Here is an 18,926-nt window from a genome sequence, read left to right on the forward strand (position 1 = left end):
TAACAGTAGCTTAAGGGAATATACCATGACTATAATGATGCATTATTTTTCATTGTTTAGTAAGACACATCGTTTAAAAGGACAACAATAAATATATTATACTGACACATTTTCCAAATACAGATTATTGTAGCTCACATTTTCTGCAAGTGTTTATCATTGCAGCACCTAGCTATAAGGAAGTGCCATTTGTACATGTACCTAAACAGGACAATAATACCCCTCTTGTAATGAATGAATGGATGGGATGGCCTTGTGTCCACACAGACAAGCCCTGACAACCATACTTCAGTGTTGTCTGTTTGGCTCGCTTCCTATGTACCCAGCAAGAAAACACAATTAGTCTCATGTTAACACAACTGCAAGATAATACACACATGCAATTTAGAAAAGTGCAGGCCCATAAAAATAAACATTCAAAATATACTATACTTAGTGATTAGTTTGATAGCTAGAGGGAGAGTCTGCCCAGGCTGTGGGGGGTCCAACACCTTTCTGGTGGGGGGGCACGAGAGGGGGTCTTGCCATCGGGAGGGAGCCATTGCGTTTAATATCTCTACTGATACTCACTGAGTTCATTTGACAATAATCGTCCGTAGTCGATAGTCTCGAGATGCCATTTTGACTGTTGCTTGTCGGAAGATGTCGACGAGGTACTTGATACGTACTTTGTGTGTTTTTGAGCGTGGCTGATTTATCGCAGTTAGGAACATCGTAAACATGGCCATCTTTTGTTATACGCACATACTGACTATCGGGATCCATTGTCTGGAGGTTGATATCCGTATAGTGACTGGTGGTCACGAGAGGAGTGCTTCGTGTTGGAAGTGGTGGGGGTGGGCCTGACGGTAGTATGAAGTGATTACGCCCGTCTTGTGATTGGGTAACGTTTGAGCCTACAAAAAACCCGCTATCTGAAGTCCCGGTCCAGCTACTGTCCCCCGTTCCCCCCGTCCAATCTTCTTCGCTCTCTGCCGTACGCTCGACGCGATGATACATTGGGTTCGTCTGAACAGAATGCATGAGAGGGGACTGATGATCTGATCTCCTGCGCTGGTCTGTTGGTGATAGGAGAGGGGAGGAGTTTGCACTTGTGGGGGCGGATGATGAGCGATGAGTCATCAAGTAACGCATGACTGAGAATAATCTGGAGGCATGTAATCCAGTGAAGAAGAAATGACCCTCTCCTGTTTCCGAGCTCCTGTGGACAAACGATAAACATAATGAGTGGGTGGTCATAATGAGTGTGTGGTTTACAATAGAAACAATGTACAATCCCTAATGCATAGTGAAACAAGCAGCTGTCATAGTTTCTCAATTCTTAATCAAAACCAAACTAACAAACACCATGTTATGGCAACTGACAGAAAGATAACTACATTTAATGAAACCTCATTAGACCAGTAATAGCACCTCCCCCACACACACACACACACACACCCACCCCCGCACACCCACACACACACACACACACACATGATACGCACCGGCCTGGCTCCACCTCCAGTTTTTGGACGTTCTTGTGCCAATGGACTCTCCGAAGATGCTTCAACTTCCACTCCCACCTCATCTACACATAATTATAGTCAGTTGTAATCATAAACCATAATTATATACCACTCTCTCTTTCTTCCCCACTCTCTCAAATATCCGTATATAGCTGGTAATTCCGGGGGACAAAATATTTGTGGCTTTTGTGGTTGGAGCTCTGACCACGAACAAAGTGACCTTGACTGCAGTGCAAGCAGCAACCACAAAAAATTATCCACAAAGTGACTAAATATTGTTCAACCACGAATGTTTTGTCCTCTGATCGTCCCCTGAAATTACCGGCTATACGGTTATACTATCCTATACTATCTACCCCTCCACCATGACCTGTCTCTCCTTTACTTCCCCTATCCTCATTATAATGGTCACATGTCAGTGTCTCTCTCTCTTACCTGTCCCTCTCTGTCAGGATAGAAGGTGTGAGCAGTGAAACTAGACGTCCCAACCTCCACAACGTACTCTCCCTCAAGCTCAGAGTGTTGGGGGCAGCGCACCAGGTCCACGTGGTAACAGCCTGTAGGGAGGGGGAGGGGTTGGACCTGAGGCTATACAATAATTATGTCAATGCAATACTTGAAAGTGTAAGTGAATGCAGCTGATGGTGTAAAAGTTGTGAGTTATGTTGACAACATGGATGTACATTATTCACAGCCCAAGAATTTGAAACTGATCTCAGCTTATTTGCTGTGAACAGGAATTAAGTACTTGGCAACTGAACGCTGACAACCCATTAACCAATTAAGTGTCTGTGCACGATTATCGTTGACACAAAAGCTAAGCAAACAAGAAAAAGTAGCACTAACAATATCTCAAAGGTAATAGCTAACGAGCACTTTATCCATTATGAGTGTAGGCATGGTATACTAACTCAGCATGGTACATCATTGTAAGAGGTGATCACTAGAATATCACGAATATTGAGTACCAAAGGTTAACATCTTATCCTATACTGACTGAGGAGTGTGTAATATCAATAGCTATGTAGCTATAGCTAGCTATCACTGTGTTGATCCAGCCCTCGTATTTAAAGTTTGTAGCGAGCTAAAAATAGACCAATGTATCTCACACACGCTAGTACACTACATTTATGGTGCCCGCTCTTATGGCGATGATTAAAATATACCTTTCCGTGAAAGTCCCTTGGGCACCACATGATCAAGCAACTCCATTAACATGACAATAGCTAAGCTAACTCTACTACGCCACAGCTCAATTCAGATTCTATAAGGAACTACGTTGACTTTATTTGATAACCTACTACAGTGTGTATTGTCCCTCAGGGAATAAGTGGATGGATGGATAACAAGAGTAATTGCCAGGCATGCAAGAAGCTGTACAATCCTCAAGTTGCATACCAGAGCTAAGTTAGCAGCAAGTGTCAACAAGCAACAATGTGACATATTCAGACTATAGCCGATAAAATTGGGATGGCCTCCTATATTTGAGCAGTTAGCAGTTATTATTTTATAAGGAAAAATTAACACCACAAAATTGTCTGGGGGTCGAGTGCATGCATGCACAAATAAACAGAGGAATTTCAACACGAGTTGAGATCATGCTGATACGACAACATATCCGTCAACATGGCTCTGTACATGTTAGTGTATGGGCGATTAGACCCACTTCAAAACGTCATTCTCGAACGATTAAGGTCCATTATCGGTGCTAGCATCATCAACCCCCTAAGGCAACACATACTCTGGGTGAACGATTAGGTCCATTATCGGTCCTAGCATCATCAACCAGGGCAACACACACCGTTAAACATGCAAACGGTAAACAAGTGAGAAAACAGACAGACAGACTAAACGGTCACTTAAACACCAGGAGACCAGTTAATGTTCCGTAACTGTCATGTCAGAACATGAAATCATCACATCCTCACCGCTGAGGGTTATACCAAACTGCTAAAAGCATTCAACATGTGCCAAAATTCTGTTCCAGGTTCTATACAGTTCATTAGTGAGAGGAAATTCGCTAACGCACGTAGCAAAACTTCAAAGATGTATTTGATATTTCAGGAATCCTGTATATAGACCTCCAGCAGTGTACACACTCTCAAACTGTCAACATGGAAGCACAGACTAAGTGCTTCCATTAAAATAATAGCTCAACTATTCCAGTGTTTATTCGTGTTATAATTACAAAGCCATTGCTTCTTGTGTACAGAGCACAAACAAAGTATGCAGTTAGGTACACCTGTAATGTTGACTCAAATTGATGGACGTGCTCAAAAATCAACCCCAAATGGCTTCCATACTATAAATATTATGATTATCACATTAAGCCATTGCTTCTCACACTGTGTACAGAGCACAAACAACCAGTTATAGGTACACCATTACTGTCGACTCAAATTAATGGAAAAATCAACCCAAAAATAGCTTCCATACTACACATAATTTATTATCATAAAGAGTTCCCTCTCTAGATCTTGATATTAGTTTAGTCTAGTACGTCTCAGTCAGTATTCTATGCCAGACTGTGTTATGGGTGCTTTGAAGTGGGCCATTGGTCACCTTAGTAGTGGTAAGCTTAATGACCATCCACCCACTCTGTGCATGCAGATGGAACCCACACTAGTAAATAAGGATATGGCCTACTGTAACCCGCTCTCTTTATTCCCTTTTTGGGACTATATAGCTTGGAGTGCAGACTATGAAGGTCAAGCATAATTAACTGAAACAGTAGGCAGACAATGAGATGTTTGGAGCTAGATAAGGTTTCACAATTAGCTAAAAAGGTGCATGTTCACATTTAAAAAAGTATCCACCCACTCATATCACATGGACACTCACTGTTAATAGCCTCCAGAGCTTTGTACCAGACCTCCATCTTTGTTATGGAGTCAAAAGCAAGGTCTATTCGATAAGACTTGAACGCCACTTGCAGTATGGGCTCAAACTTTCTCGAGTAGCCAGTTTCCATTTTCTTCACTTCGAAAGCTTCTCCAAGAAAGACCTTCTCAATTTTGTTGTTTGCTAGCCAGTCGGTTTCTTTCTTGCAGTGGCCAATGAAGCAAAATGATGGAGACTTTTCAGCGTGAAGGACCACCCATAGGTTCGTCCAATGCTGTAGTAAAGGTGGGAATATACAGTTGTGACGCAAGGATGTGTGGAATGTGTGTGGAGTGTGTGTGTGTGTGTGTGTGTGTGGAGTGTGTAGAGTGTGTGGAGTGTGTGGAGTGTGTGTGGAGTGTGTGCATGTGTAGTAACAGTAGTGTGTGTGTGTGTGTGTGAGGTATTTATAAGGTAATTCCATTGTTGGTCGTTGCACAGTCATGTCTAGTCTAAGATCTGGTAGCTTAGTAAGAAACCTGTCCCAAACAGATCTACTTGACGTCGTGAGTATACCAGAATTGAAGTAAGGAATGCAACTCACTTATATTCCTAATTCTGCGGCATGCATGCCAAACATACATTATTGCTTTCAGTATATTTTACAGAGGAACTTCGAAATCAGCTTTGTCTGGTAATAATTGACCAATTTGCAGCACCCCAGGCCACTATAATTATAGCTATTATCATAGCATGCTGAGCTTACCCTGAATATCTTTCCATTGGTAGCAGCTTGCTCGGATGATGCTGCATCATCTTTGTCTGACACTTTAGCACTCTTGATGTTGATGTACTCACACAGCTCCTCTGCTCCTCGTCCACTAGCCATTTCCAAGTCTCCCAGCTTAGTAGATTTATCAAGTATAGTTTAATTGTTCTCAACAGACTGTGGCTGCAATACTTCTACTATTCTGAAAGCTTTTGTTGCACCGTTTTGCATTCCATGTGCTCATTTGGCACTTTATGTACTGCCAAATCATTGACAGGAAATGAATATTCAGTAACAATATTCACAGCATAAACAATGAAATTGTTCTGAGGGGTCCTGATTCATTCAAAACACACAAAAATAAAATCGTTCAGTGTCCGAGTTCCGTTTCATGAGTTCCATTTAGACAACGGTGCCAGCACCTGAGTCTTGGGTAGACGATGGATCTGCATAAAAAACATAAAAATACATTAAGTACCGCAAACATCGTAACTGTAAGTACCAGTACGTACTACTACAGGGACATGGCTATTAAGCACACCATATGTTACAATATGCTGCTACCCCCACCCTAACTCTACTAGATCAAAAGATTAGAAATTATTTTTCTTACCAGAAACGCTTGAAGCAGTCTCCTGTTGTGAGGAAGTCACAGCTCCACCATTATTGCGCAGGGCGGGCAGCTCCTTAGGAGCTTTCGGTTTCTTGGGCCGTTTTTTCGAGGTGGTATTTTTCCCAGAGCTCGAGGGAGAGGATCCAATGGGGGGGAGTGGTCGAGAGGCAGACAGTGATCGAGGGGGATCCAATACGAAAAAATAATGCACGCTTTTCCTTACAACAGGGGGAATGGTGGGGTCTGATTGAGATGAGGTCCCGATTAGGCTGTTGTCTTTGGCCGGGGTGGACTCTAGGTTTAGGGCACCAGCGGAGGCAAATCGTGTGCCTGTGTATGAGAGTGTGGGGTGTGGGCAGGAGAGGAGGTGGTCCGGGAGCGAGGAATTGGAGCCATTTTCATCCTATATAAGGAGACAATGTAATTACCAAGGATATAGTGTTACACGTGTCTGCAACTGCAATTGTGTTTCAGACTTACGAGTGAATGCCAAGTAAACTGAATTTACCATTGTTCTATATAAGCTAAGACAGACAGATGCGTCACATTAGGTAAAGTGCTCTCCAACCTTAGATGTTCTGGTGGGTGAGGCCGTAGTGTGGGTGGATGGGGGGAGGGGGGCCAACTCCACGAACGTGGGGGTGTCAATGTCTGATTCAGTGGGGGACACGCGGGACAAGGTCATAGCCAGCTGACGTTCCACAGAGAGGTGGGAACTAAACGAGTCAATACTCTGCAGAAACAGAAAGATGACAAAATGATAAAATTGAAAGAGTTAACAAAATAAACAATAAAGAGCCTGACTAGTAATAATTATCACAAACATCAATGCTACAAAACTCCCTATCATGCAAAACACCACGCACTACAAAGTAAGTATACTCTGTTACTTACCGCGGTAGGAGTTCGTCCAAAGTTCACCATTCCAACAGATCCATAAGGTGAGGCAGAGTATGAGTGTTGGTCAGAGTAGGACGAGAGGCGTCCTTCTTCCATTGCACGGAGGTCGTTATCAAATTGCGAGTCGGAGGGAACAACTCTGTTCTTCTTGTTCTTTCCCCTCAGTTTGTTGAGAATTCGTCGGTAGAGGGGATCTTTGGGTCCTTTGTCACGTAGCAGTAGGATGTAGTCATAAGTGGTGAGGCCTTTCCAGACTGGAGAATAGGATGGATGGAAAATGAGTCAGTTTCAAGAACATAATGAATACTATCAGTATACTAATAAGATGTTTACTGTACATGTACGGTTAGTAGCAGACTGTTATTAAATTAATCGAAGCTGTTGACAATTTTGGAGATAATTAAGTTACATTATTATTGAAAGCTATGTACACTAAGTGTGCAGTGTACAACAAACTCACTGAGGTAGAGGTGGAGGGAAACAAGGTGTCCGTCCAGGATCATTGCCAGTGCAGACAGAAGAGCGATGAAAGCACACAGGACTGGGAACACTTGATGGGGCATCGAGGCTCCAAAAGCAGCAAACTGAAAGTCACACAGTGTGGTACCGTTCTCGTTCACGGTCAGATTATAGGGGAGGTCGCAGTCGTAACAGAGCTGGCATCGGTCCACAAGGTAGACAACAAAGAGGGAGGAGCTGTACACAAACAGGAGGGATGCTCCCAGTAGGGCCGTCAAGATGGTTGCAAAGAACCAGCGGTAGTTACGCTTTCCGACACAAGTGTTGAGCCACTTGCAGTGGTGGTCGAAATCAGTCACACACTTGTCACAAACACGGCAGTGCTTAGCATTCATCCCCCTGTAGGGAAGAACATGTGTACGTTACTATGGTGAGCACACACACAAATCAATACTGTACGGGCCATTACAGCTTGCCTTATATAAGGAAAAGTACACTTAAAAACTAAAATAATTATAGTGTATACGTACAGCATATACAATAAGGCATTGAACAAGGAACCAGTAAGGAAGGATGATTATGGCAGTAGCTACAATGCATGTACACTGTAACACATCCCAGCACATACATCTGTGCCAACTAATTTTGTGATTTACAGCATTCTAAGTAGTCTCGCAACCACACTGTACATGACTGTAAAAATAGTTACTTACACATGAGCTTCGCACAGTTTGCAGTATGTGTCCTCAATCACGTGGCCATCAGTGGAGGGGTTGAACTTGGGTCGGGAGTGAGTGCCACGGTGACGGACAGAGGGCTCAGACGGGTTGAGAGAAGTGGTCACAATGGTACAGATGACATGGGACAACAGGACCAGGCCAGGGAGCTATAGTAGGGGGAGTACAAGTGGATGGTTATACACATGAAAAGGGTAATACTTGCTCAAGCAATACAAATACCTAAAATTAATTATAAGAGGACCGAGCCACTGTATGTATTGCCATAGAGTCTAAGATAAAATCAATCGTGCATATTTTCAAAAGTGTTGGAATCAGTGGAATTCACTAAGTGGAAAAGTTGTCAGTCACACTTATAATTACACTCACAATGTAGGTGGTGATTCTCCAGTAGTCGGGTGTGTAGAACACGAGAAAACCATAATGGGCAACGGCAAAAAACACCACAAAGAACCATCCAAGCAGCTGAAGGGGGTCTAGGGGGCAGTTCCAGCCGTTAGCACGAGGACGGCTGACCTCCATGACCTTTTCAGGCTGAGGAGGAGGGGCCTCGATATCAGGTTGCATCATAGCTGATCAGAGCGAACCAGCAAATCAGAGCAAATAAGCAGATCAGAGCAGCAAATCAGAGCAGTTGAGAGCAAATCAGCAGATCAGCAGATCAGCAGATCAGCAGTTGAGAGCAAATCAGCAACAGAGCAAATCAGCAGATCAGAGCAAATTAACTTGCGTTAACGCAGTCAGGGAACACTTGAGAGCAATTATATCTGTGTGGGAGGAAGATCATAACAATAAAACGGAATGGTTAAAAATTTGCTGTAGTGTGGTAACCATGGGCATATCTACTTCCTTGCTTTACAGATTGTTCTGAAATGGGCACACAGACAACATAGAGGAAGTACTACAATGTGGTGATCATTTCAAGACATCTCTTCTTACTTACCCAATGGACAATAACAGCACGAAGGAGGAGACACACACTTTTCAGTAGTATCTCCAGAAATGAACTGTAGGTGATTGTGCACACTCTTATAGCGAAGGTCCCAAGCGTCCATTTCCATTGGTAACGTTCAGCCGGCCATTTTTCTTGGACGCTTTGACGTCATATTACGTCACTGTCATGGTAACATTTTACCGTAGGCGTAGGCTAAACTCTCTGGGCTAAACTCTTCCGTTCAATTTCTACAATAAAAGTAATATTGAAACTCTAAACTTTAACCTTTAGCAAAATCCAAGTGGGACGTGGAGTGAGAAATTTAAAGCTAGCATGCAGTCTCTGTAAGGAATATCAGAATGCTTTGATGCTGCAGAATATGAATGGCAATATGGAAGAAGTCAGCTCAGTGGAAATCAGAGCTCTCAAAGGTAAACATAGGCAGATATTGACACTGCTATACCATGACCCCATGACCTTGTGGTGTCTGCAGGTCTCCATTGGCAGCATGAGAAAGAAGCTAAGATTGAAGAAGCTCTGAACTCTGACCCTGTCGATATTTCCACCCTCCGCTCTCTAGCCATCTCCCTGGGGGGTCTTGTTCACTCTCGGCTCAGGAAGAGGGCGTGGCCTAAACTAGCGGGTGTGAGTGTATTTCACATCCCCCCATATAAGGGACCTCCTCTCTCCGACCTCAAAGACAGGGCTCAGGTGCTGCTCGATGTCAACAGGTGTGGAAAGAGAATCCCAAAACGTTAGTGTGGTACATGAACTGATTCAACTGTGAGATTACTTCTGTATTTTGAGAAAAACTTTTCGTTTTTGGTAGCTAAACTATACATGATTGTACAACACTGTTATTTGTTTGCATACAGATTATTCTGAGGGACGTCAAAAGCTGGTACGGGATCAGCTGACTCGAGTGATTCTGCGTCTCCTGGCAGAGAACTCTAACCTTCATTATTACCAGGGCCTACACGATGTTGTCCTGACAATACTACTAGTGACAGGGGAGGACGTTAGCTACGCCATCATGAAAGTGATTGTCAACCATCACATCAGGTGAGTCTGTTAGCTTTGGTGCACCCCCCTCCTCCTCTTCTATAACGGACACCTTTGGGGAACAATGTTTTGTCCTTGTACAGAGGTGGCCTTTGTTGAGGGACCTGGGTGCATAATTACATTACCGTAGTTGACCTTTCTTCAGGGGCGGCCATTAAAAGTGGTTCTACTGTATGATCTAACGAATACAATGATTGTATTGTGTCGTTTGATTATTCGACAGTTTCATTGTGCTTTCACAGCATATAGTGTAGAGACGCTGTTCAGTCTATTGAATTCCCCTCTCAATTCATAGCACTAAACGTGTTGTAACAAGCACAATGTGTATTAATTTGTGCTGTATTTGGAAACATACCCTCACTATATATAGTGTGTGCCTTACGTGTCGTGTCATTGCTGTTATACACAATCATAACCTATACAATCATGACTGTAAAGTGTCTACGTACAGTGGAACATGTCGACACTTTTTGGATCTATAGACCATTAATGATTTCCGAAGTTAATTTCTATAGACATGTAATTAAATGCCCTGATTATAAGAGGTGCCCTTATTCAGTGCTTACTGTACACCCTCTCACTTGTTCCCTACTCTCAGGGACTACTTGGATGCTGACATGAACCGTACAAAGGTTGTGATTGGACACTTGCAGTCTCTATTGGTATTGGAGGACCCTTATCTAGAGCAGTTCATCACAAGATCTGAGTGTGCCTACTACTTCAGTCTCAGCTGGCTCATCACGTGGTACGGTCATGTGGTATCCAATCAAGAGGAGTCATGGCGACTCATGGACCTCCTCCTAGCATCACATCCCTTCATGTCCGTGTATCTAGCAGCAGCAGTGAGTGCCATATATACCAGTAGGGTGCTGAATAGGCATTGATTTTTGTGTGGGCTGTTTGTACTTATTGTAAGCCTTCTGAGCTCCCCGATATTTTAAAGAATGCAAAGCTAGTACAACATCGTACATATACAGTGAATCATGAGCTACAATACAACTAGGTTCAGGACTATATGCTGTAACCCCCCCCCCCCCACACACACACACACACATGTCCCCAGAATGTCCTGTCCCAGCGCTCGAAGATCCTCTCTCTAGACTGTGAAATGAGTGCTGTACACGGGCTCCTCTCTAAACTGCCCCAGGACATAGACTACGAGCGTCTCATTGCCACAGCAACCAAACTGTTTGTGAAACATCCACCCAAGAGTCTTGCCAGACAGAGTGGCATGAGACTGAGCAAGAGGTGAGTTGTTTGGTCTGAGTGTGTTATCATAGAATGAGCATTGCATATGATTGCAGTATCATGTATACCCAACCAATCCCCTAGGGTACTTGCTGCACTCTCACTCACAGCCTCTCTCATTCTCATGCATATGATTGCAGATACAGTACAGCCAACCCCCTTGGGTACTTGTTCTCTAGACTTACTAGTGCATCCCTCATTCCCATATTCACAGACAAAACATACAAGATCACTGTCTAGTTTCCATGTTCACTGCCCCCCCCCCTCACACACACACACACACACAGTTCGATGCTATCCACCCACTCCACATTCCTACACACGACGGCACACCAACGACCAGACCACATCCTCAAGACCCTACCAGCCCCGCCCACTCCGTGGGTGTGGTTAACTTCACCTGTAAAATATTTGCTCTCTGTAACTGCTCCAGTTTTAGTAGCTGTGTTAGTGTATGTGTTGTACGAATACTTCACCAACAGAACACACAGTAGCCATTTAGATGTGATAGCCATCAACAGATGATTTTTTTTGTCACTAATTGTCTATTACTTAATTTATTGTGTGCAACAAATCATTTGAGCTCCTGTGAATGTAACAGGTACAGTTAAGAAAGATAACGCTGTAATTATTGAAAGCATAATCGTGGAACGTAGAATTGTAATGGCACATGTTTTACCATAATTATATGCACTAGCTCTTCACTTCAATTAAGTTTGTTCATGTAAATATGCATGCAAGAATAATATGCACGTACATGCACACTGGACATACTTCATTAATCAGATGAAAACTCCAAACACAATGCCATTTGCAAAATAATATTATTAATTAAATAATTTTTATTATAATAATTATAAAGAGCAATTGTACACAGTTAACGAGAGAGTTCAACAAACACACAGACACACACAACCCATCAAGAAAACTACCACTAACATAATCAATACAATAACTACAGTGGGTGTGGTCTAGTTATTGACCACACCCTCGTACAAAGCCGCATTGGACTCATGTGCGTATTGGACGTGTGCGAGAGAGTTCTCAAAGTGTTTCTTGATCTGCTCGGCTTCCTCACCATCGAGAGCTTGCATCTCATCACGGATCTTGTCCACCAGCTGCTTGAGCAGGGGCGAGCCAATCTGGGCACACACACGGGGCAGACAATATAATTACCGTAAACACTTTTTGTTGCTAGGCTGGAGATTATAGAGATTATGGACAGCGGTAAATTCTTGTAGCATGCATAATCATAGTGGACAGTGGTACATGTACGTATTATGTACGCTCAAGAGTAGATAAGAGTATGCATGAAGTGGCCTGCTAACACAGGTCCAAACACATGCTATGGGGCCTATTAACCTGGCTGTATTATAGAGGGGGACCTGCTTGCACAATAGGGAAGTTTCACTTCACATGCTATGCTTTCAATAAAGAGGTGACCTGCTATATACAGGGTGAAACACATCCTACATTGTATGGGGACTTCATTATAATAGAGGGTAACCTGCTGACATACACCAAGGAACACAGCTCTCACCTGTGCTGCCTCCTTCTCATGGAAGTACATGTAGATGTTGAGTAGCTCTACAAGGAGCTGGACCTGCACACTCTTGTCCATGCACTGACTGGCAATCCTCCCACTCTTCTTGAGACACTCTGCCACTCTCTTGCCATTCAGACACTGCATGGAGAGGTAAGTATTAGTAGTATGAAATCATGAACATTACACAGCTATAAATGAACGACACATTCTGTGTCAGAAAACGAACTACATGTATATGTACAATACACCATTATGATAGAAGAATGATCATTACTACATGTACATGTACATCATCTTTGTAGACTCTAGTAAACTGGAGGTACACTGTTACCACTACATGTCATTGAAGCTCTAAAAATTGAGTCCACACACAAGGCATAACTATTATCTACCAGTTAACTAAAGCCCCCACTGACCTCTGTGACTGTTCCCTCGTTAGAGGTCCGCCCTGACCAGAACAAGTGAGCACAGGTGGCCACAGAGCGACACTGGTCTGGCTTCTTGAGTAACCGTGACGACGACATGGCGCAGTTGTTACGTAGTGTCTCGTGATTATCATCTCCCAAGCAAGTGAGTCGCTCAAAGGTTGCAATGATGAGTGCTATGGCTGTCTGTTGAGCACGTGTGTCTGTGATCTCCTCCTCGTACAGTGTGAACGCCTGTGAGTGTGTGTGGGTGGTGTGTGTGTGGGGGGGTTAACAAATGGATAAAAATGTACACATTTTAGTATTAGTGGTGGAACTCTTATAATAGAGCACTACAGTTGAACAGGCTTAACGACAGGATTCTATCGCTGTGATGTACATTGAAGGTGAAGGCTTTATTCTACCCATGATATTCCTCTAGAACCATGACCTCAAGCCCCGCCTACCTGGCTGATAAACTCGTATGTAACAGTCTCTGATGCAATCTGGTCAGCAGTGAGTGCTCCCTGTAGGAAGAGACGCAGAGAGAGCTCTGGCTTGACCTTGGTGAGGGCGTTGATGGTCTGAAGACAAAACTGGAAGATACGTTCACACTTCTTCTCCCAACGAGCGTCCTGTGTGTGGGGTGGGGTGTGTGTGTGTGGGAGGGGTTGTGGTGGTGGTGGGTGTAGGCAAAATATGTATAAATTAATGTATATGCCCATAGGAGTTTGCTGAGGAAAAGGCAATTCTGCACATCCTACCATCACTACAGCTTTACCTCATCCTTGAGAGTGGAGTAGTTGATGACCAGCTTGTAGGCAGCAAACACTAGTGGGGGCAGAGTGTAGCCAATCCTCTCGTCTCCTCCAGTGCCAAAGTGCTTGCGCGCTGCATTCAGAATCTGCACAGACCACAGTCAATATAGGGGTCACACAGTTACATAATACGTTAAGCATATTGAAGTCTTAACAATAGTTTCTAGTACTAACAGAAGCTACTATATAGCCCATGTCTAGTGTGGTAACTGCATACATAGGTCATCTTCTATAATACATAGTCACTGTGCCCCAAGGGTGACCTCTATAAACAGGCTTTTTGTGTACCCTGTCGAACATTGTAGTATAGGAGTTAACGTTCCTACCATGTATTGCTGATCTGCTGAGCTGGCCTTAAGGAGGTGGACCATCCGTCCCATCACCCATTGTTCTTCCGCAAAGTCCTCAGGGTCACGCTGAGTGGGCGTGTGTGTGTGTGAGGAATGTGGGGAGAATATGACATGTATATGTACATGTACTATTATACTGAAGCTAATATGGAAAATAGACATCTGTAAATAGTACATCACTGTAAGTGGTAAATATACACATACACATGTACAAAACAGTGTGGTAATAAAAGTGGCATCTCTAGTAGAGAGCCTGCAGTTATGAGTTTTTACACTACGGCCCCCTACAGTGCCCCCCCCCCCCACACACACCCTACAGTGCCCCCCTCACATACACACACCCTACAGTGCCCCCCCCACACACACACCCCACAGTGCCCTCCCCCACACACACACCCTACCGTGCCCCCCCCCCACACACACACACCCCACAGTGCCCCCCCACACACACACCCCACAGTGCCCTCCCCCACACACACACCCTACCGTGCCCCCCCACACACACACACACCCCACAGTGCCCCCCCCCACACACACCCCACAGTGCCCCCCCACACACACACCCCACAGTGCCCCCCACACACACTCACTCTGCCCTTGTCCCCCTCGTCTGGCTGGTCCTTGAGCAGAGGAGAGAGCAGTTTAAACATCGCCTCAGCCTGTACAAAGAATACAGTATGGGGGAGAAATCAAATACTGGAAAATAGAGCTATAAAATTTAATAGCTAAATTATTCAATAATTCTGGGCATTCCGTGTTGCTAGGTACAAGGCTTACATCATCTGCTGTAGTGATGTTAGCCTCATTGTCCACGATCTTCTGCACTAGGTAAGAGGCTAAGATCTTCCTGCCATTGAAGTCAAAAGTCTCTATGAGTCTCGGGTAGTGGCTCAGTTGGAGGATTGTCAGTGAATCATCGTATGAGTCTAAGGGGACCTTCATCAGGCGAATGAGTTCTCGTCCTATCGACTGGTTGCTGTCGATTCTGCAGTGGAGCATAGTGACATATAATCTGTGTATATATGCTGCCAGGAGTGCACTCCTGATGCTGCACAATAGGAGTATTCATCTGTTTCTATACATGGCACATGGACTGTGTTTAGTTGTACTTGCAGCATGTGCACACATGTACCCATTGACTTTGTACTCTGTATTATTTCCTGTCATCAAGAATTAAACACACCCGGCCATCCACCCCTCTCCTTTTACACACCCCCACCCACTCACGAGGCAGCCTCCCTCTACACACCCTCACACTAACCCCCACCCACTCACAGGGCAGCCTCCCTCTACACACCCTCACACTAACCCCCACCCACTCACGGGGCAGCCTCTCTCTTGGTGATAACGTTGAGTGTGCACTCGAGAGCTTTGTCCACATAGTCAATACGATCAGAGTAGCACTTGAGAGCAAGGTTCACTAGGGACGTGTACAAGGCAGTCACATCGTCCAATGGCATTTCAGGACGGCTCTGAGGAAACAAAACTATGAGCAACAGTACAGACAGGCACAATATTGCAAGCATATAATTATATCTACGTGAAAAGTCACCGGAACTATTGCTTCACTTTTTCTGAATTACCACTCTGTGTGTTGACGCTGTGTATTAATTTTGTTGCATATGCGCATGTGTGTATATATTTAATTAATCTACATGTATATGTAATGCATAATAATTATAGGCTATACCTACTCTTGGCTATAATTAAAATACACAATACAAATTAGTGGTTTTTGACCTCTCGTGACTACAATAATTATGCCTCGAGGGATACGGTAAAGGTGACTGTGTGTGTGTGTGTGTGTGTATTCCAGCCGTAACTGCTCAACAGTTGTAATGCGACGAAAAGTAACAGCTTCTAGCCACGTTCTCGATATGTTAACTAAAGCTTTTTTCTTGAGTTATAGCTAATTTGACTTACAGTTGTCACTGTTGCAGTCTCCTCAGAATCGGGTGTAGCATCATCTCTTCACACAAAGGTTCTAAGCAACTTATGAGTTAGCCCTCACTAAGCGTTAACTGTTTAGTAGCGAATCAAAATCCAAGAGAAAGTGGCTAGAAGCCGTTAGTTTTCGTCGTATTGCAACCATTAAGCTGGAACACACACACAGTCAGCTTTACCGTATCCCTCGTGGCATAATGATGAACTTTATGTCAAGTAAAATGTAGTGTGTTATTTAAAGGTCACCTTGTATGTACCCATAGCTATGCACTCACTTGTATAACGAGGGACACTTCCTGTGAGAAGATATCAAACAGTTGTATGTCATTGGGGATTCCCCCTGTGTCCGAGCGGTGTGCAAAATTGGCCAATCGGTCAATTAGAGCAATAATGATGTTCTTGACGTTGACAGACTCCTGCACATCTGCACATGACTTTAGAAACTGGTTGAGTGTGGCCAGGTGGAACTCATCAGGAAACACCTACATGTATATATATATAATTGGGAGAACACAGAACACATAAAGATGTAAGACTTATACTGACCAAAGCCTGTCTTACTACAGCGTAGTAGAATCAATAATTCTTATGCTTTTAAGACCGTAGCTCCTGCTATTACAGCTAGTTAGCAAAATGATCTCCATACATGTGTGTACAGAGTACCCCTAGCTACATGTACTAGGAACTAGTGACAGTCTATCCACAGGTTAAACATTGGCTGTAGGAATCATTACGGTTATTTATTTTGACTGACAATGTGGAACTATATAACTTGATTTCAGAAACTCCAATTCTAGTTCCACCAAAAATACACGTATGTACCTGTATGACACACTCCATGAGGTACTCCTGTGCAATAGCATCCCGGCACTTGATGACCTGCTCCAGGAGGTTGGGCAGAATGTCTTTCTGATAGTAGCTCGAGTCTACACTCTCCAACTGGGACAGACGTACGAGGTTTGTACCCACGAGGATACGCAGCTCCAGTCGTTCCTTCTCCCTCCTCTCCTTCTCTCGTGTGTGGCCCTGGTGTTGCATACGGACCCAGAGTTTGTTCATCTCGGCAAAGTTGTGGAGGACAAATGTGATGGAGTCTTCGATAGATCCGTCCTTCTCACTGTGTGTGTTAAGAGAGGTGATATGTGAACAGCTATAGTACATGGAAGTGTATTGTGATACACGTACAATGTATGAAAAGTAGCTATTTAACATTGGATTGCACGTACATGTATACAGTATCAGGTTAGGGTTTGTAAAAACAGCACACTCTGTCCACACTATAGAAGCTATGGACACCAGCAGTAATGGGCCACCTGGGCCTAGTAACAACTAGAGAGTGAGTGCTTCCATCAATGAGAAAGCAACAACCACACCTCAATGTCTAACATGACTCACTCTGCAGTGGAGGTGTCTGGAATGTGGTTCTTGGTGCACTGGAGGAGGTAGTTACGCAGGAACAGTCCTCTCAGTGGATGCTGAACACCACGACACATTTCAACCAAGTCCTTGAGGATGTCTCGCCGAGAGCCCTCCTTAGCTTTGATGTACACTGTACCCACGGTGACCAACAAGTACCTGTGTGTTGAATATATAAAGAGCATGGCTATGAATAAATGAATATTAGGCATTCCGAAGAGTTGAATAAAATTAATGCCCATATTAACAACTTTCTGCATCATCAACATCACACAATCAGATTGTAAATCTTAGGAAGGGAACAATAGCTGGAGTATGAAATGTAACCACAGAGACAGAGTAAGTGATTGCACTAACAACCTTGCTACTCACATTCTTGGGACGATGTTACCGGCGTATTGGACCAGTTCGTAGAGGTCAGAGAGTTTCCTCCCTTTCTCAAATTCTTCCAAAAGGTGCTGCTCCAGATGAGAGAGCTCATCACTGATGCTCATGTCTGGTGGGGAGGGGGTCAAGGCAACAACATACATTCAGTACTTACAACCTAACCCTAACCCTCACCCTAACCTAAGGAGGAAAAAACTGAATTTGGATTTGTTTTGCTAAAGTTAGCTGCGCATGGTCGTACTGGTACCAAGGTCAAATAGGCCGAAAATGTCAACCTCCCACTACATATAAAGACATACTGTCTCATTAAATACTGTCTCATTAAATAAATGATACACACACACGCACACCCACCCCCCCCCACACACACGCACACACCCACCCACACACACAGTGGATACAAAGCTCATAGTAGCTCTTGGGTGTGAGCAGTGAGGTACGTAGCTCTCCCAACATGGTGGAGGCATGCTTGAGCGCATCCATCAGCTGGTTATTGTCCTGCAGGGGAGGATAATGTTGATGATGGTAGCCCTGTGGTACTAAAGGGCTAGTTAAGTCAGCGTAAGCTTAATTAGGATATCATTTATATTATTACAGTAATGCGACACCATGAGCTGCTTACAAGAGAAGTCTTCATGTTGAAGGAATTGGTCTTGACTTGCTGTATAGCTGAGGTGAGAAGCTTGTCCTGGTCCTCTAGGGACACAGCAGGTGGACCCTTTGACTGCAGGTAAAGATACATGTCAGAACAATGTTTTGCAATAATTATGTGTGTGTGTGTGACTGGGAATTTGCGTGTAAAACTGATTGCTTAGGAGTATGTATATCTTGTGTAGCACTCACCATGTTTGCTTCTTCTAGTAATCAAGTTATAAGCCCCTAAAAAGCGAGATAATAAGCGTAGCTTGCTGTACAAAATCACTTCTTTGTTGCTTCCATGTCACGTGTTGTACGAATAAGGGGCGGGTCCCAACTTAGGGAATTCCCCTGGAAAAGGAGGTGGGGCTGCTT

General features: G+C 43.9%; 4 protein-coding genes across 4 annotated transcripts; 1 reads left to right on the forward strand and 3 right to left on the reverse strand.

Annotated features, from left to right (window-relative positions):
- Positions 1–345: 345 nt before the first annotated feature.
- LOC135340888 (uncharacterized) lies at positions 346–5,341 on the reverse strand. The gene is made up of 5 exons (XM_064537303.1): positions 5,095–5,341; positions 4,350–4,623; positions 1,944–2,065; positions 1,488–1,570; positions 346–1,201 (listed from the first exon to the last, which is right to left on the reverse strand). The coding sequence occupies exons 1-5, from the start codon at positions 5,215–5,217 to the stop codon at positions 433–435; spliced, it is 1,371 nt and encodes a 456-aa protein (XP_064393373.1). The 5' UTR covers positions 5,218–5,341; the 3' UTR covers positions 346–432.
- Positions 5,342–5,348: 7 nt separating this feature from the next.
- Positions 5,349–8,919, reverse strand: LOC135340887 (uncharacterized). The gene is made up of 8 exons (XM_064537302.1): positions 8,750–8,919; positions 8,176–8,573; positions 7,783–7,955; positions 7,071–7,468; positions 6,605–6,864; positions 6,279–6,443; positions 5,711–6,113; positions 5,349–5,543 (listed from the first exon to the last, which is right to left on the reverse strand). The coding sequence occupies exons 2-8, from the start codon at positions 8,374–8,376 to the stop codon at positions 5,500–5,502; spliced, it is 1,644 nt and encodes a 547-aa protein (XP_064393372.1). The 5' UTR covers positions 8,377–8,573; positions 8,750–8,919; the 3' UTR covers positions 5,349–5,499.
- An 82-nt stretch (positions 8,920–9,001) lies between these two features.
- Positions 9,002–11,624, forward strand: LOC135340890 (TBC1 domain family member 20-like). Its single transcript, XM_064537306.1, has 6 exons — positions 9,002–9,171; positions 9,234–9,494; positions 9,616–9,802; positions 10,401–10,644; positions 10,866–11,050; positions 11,338–11,624. The coding sequence occupies exons 1-6, from the start codon at positions 9,108–9,110 to the stop codon at positions 11,573–11,575; spliced, it is 1,179 nt and encodes a 392-aa protein (XP_064393376.1). The 5' UTR covers positions 9,002–9,107; the 3' UTR covers positions 11,576–11,624.
- A 204-nt stretch (positions 11,625–11,828) lies between these two features.
- Positions 11,829–18,893, reverse strand: LOC135340894 (vacuolar protein sorting-associated protein 35-like). Its single transcript, XM_064537311.1, has 16 exons — positions 18,759–18,893; positions 18,538–18,639; positions 18,317–18,413; positions 17,901–18,024; positions 17,508–17,687; positions 16,935–17,229; positions 16,388–16,594; positions 15,492–15,640; positions 14,946–15,153; positions 14,759–14,827; positions 14,145–14,234; positions 13,782–13,904; positions 13,468–13,635; positions 13,013–13,255; positions 12,591–12,734; positions 11,829–12,192 (listed from the first exon to the last, which is right to left on the reverse strand). The coding sequence occupies exons 1-16, from the start codon at positions 18,759–18,761 to the stop codon at positions 12,022–12,024; spliced, it is 2,373 nt and encodes a 790-aa protein (XP_064393381.1). The 5' UTR covers positions 18,762–18,893; the 3' UTR covers positions 11,829–12,021.
- Positions 18,894–18,926: the final 33 nt, after the last annotated feature.

This window comes from Halichondria panicea, chromosome 9 (assembly GCF_963675165.1).
Source record: "Halichondria panicea chromosome 9, odHalPani1.1, whole genome shotgun sequence".
Taxonomy (NCBI): Eukaryota; Metazoa; Porifera; class Demospongiae; order Suberitida; family Halichondriidae; genus Halichondria; species Halichondria panicea.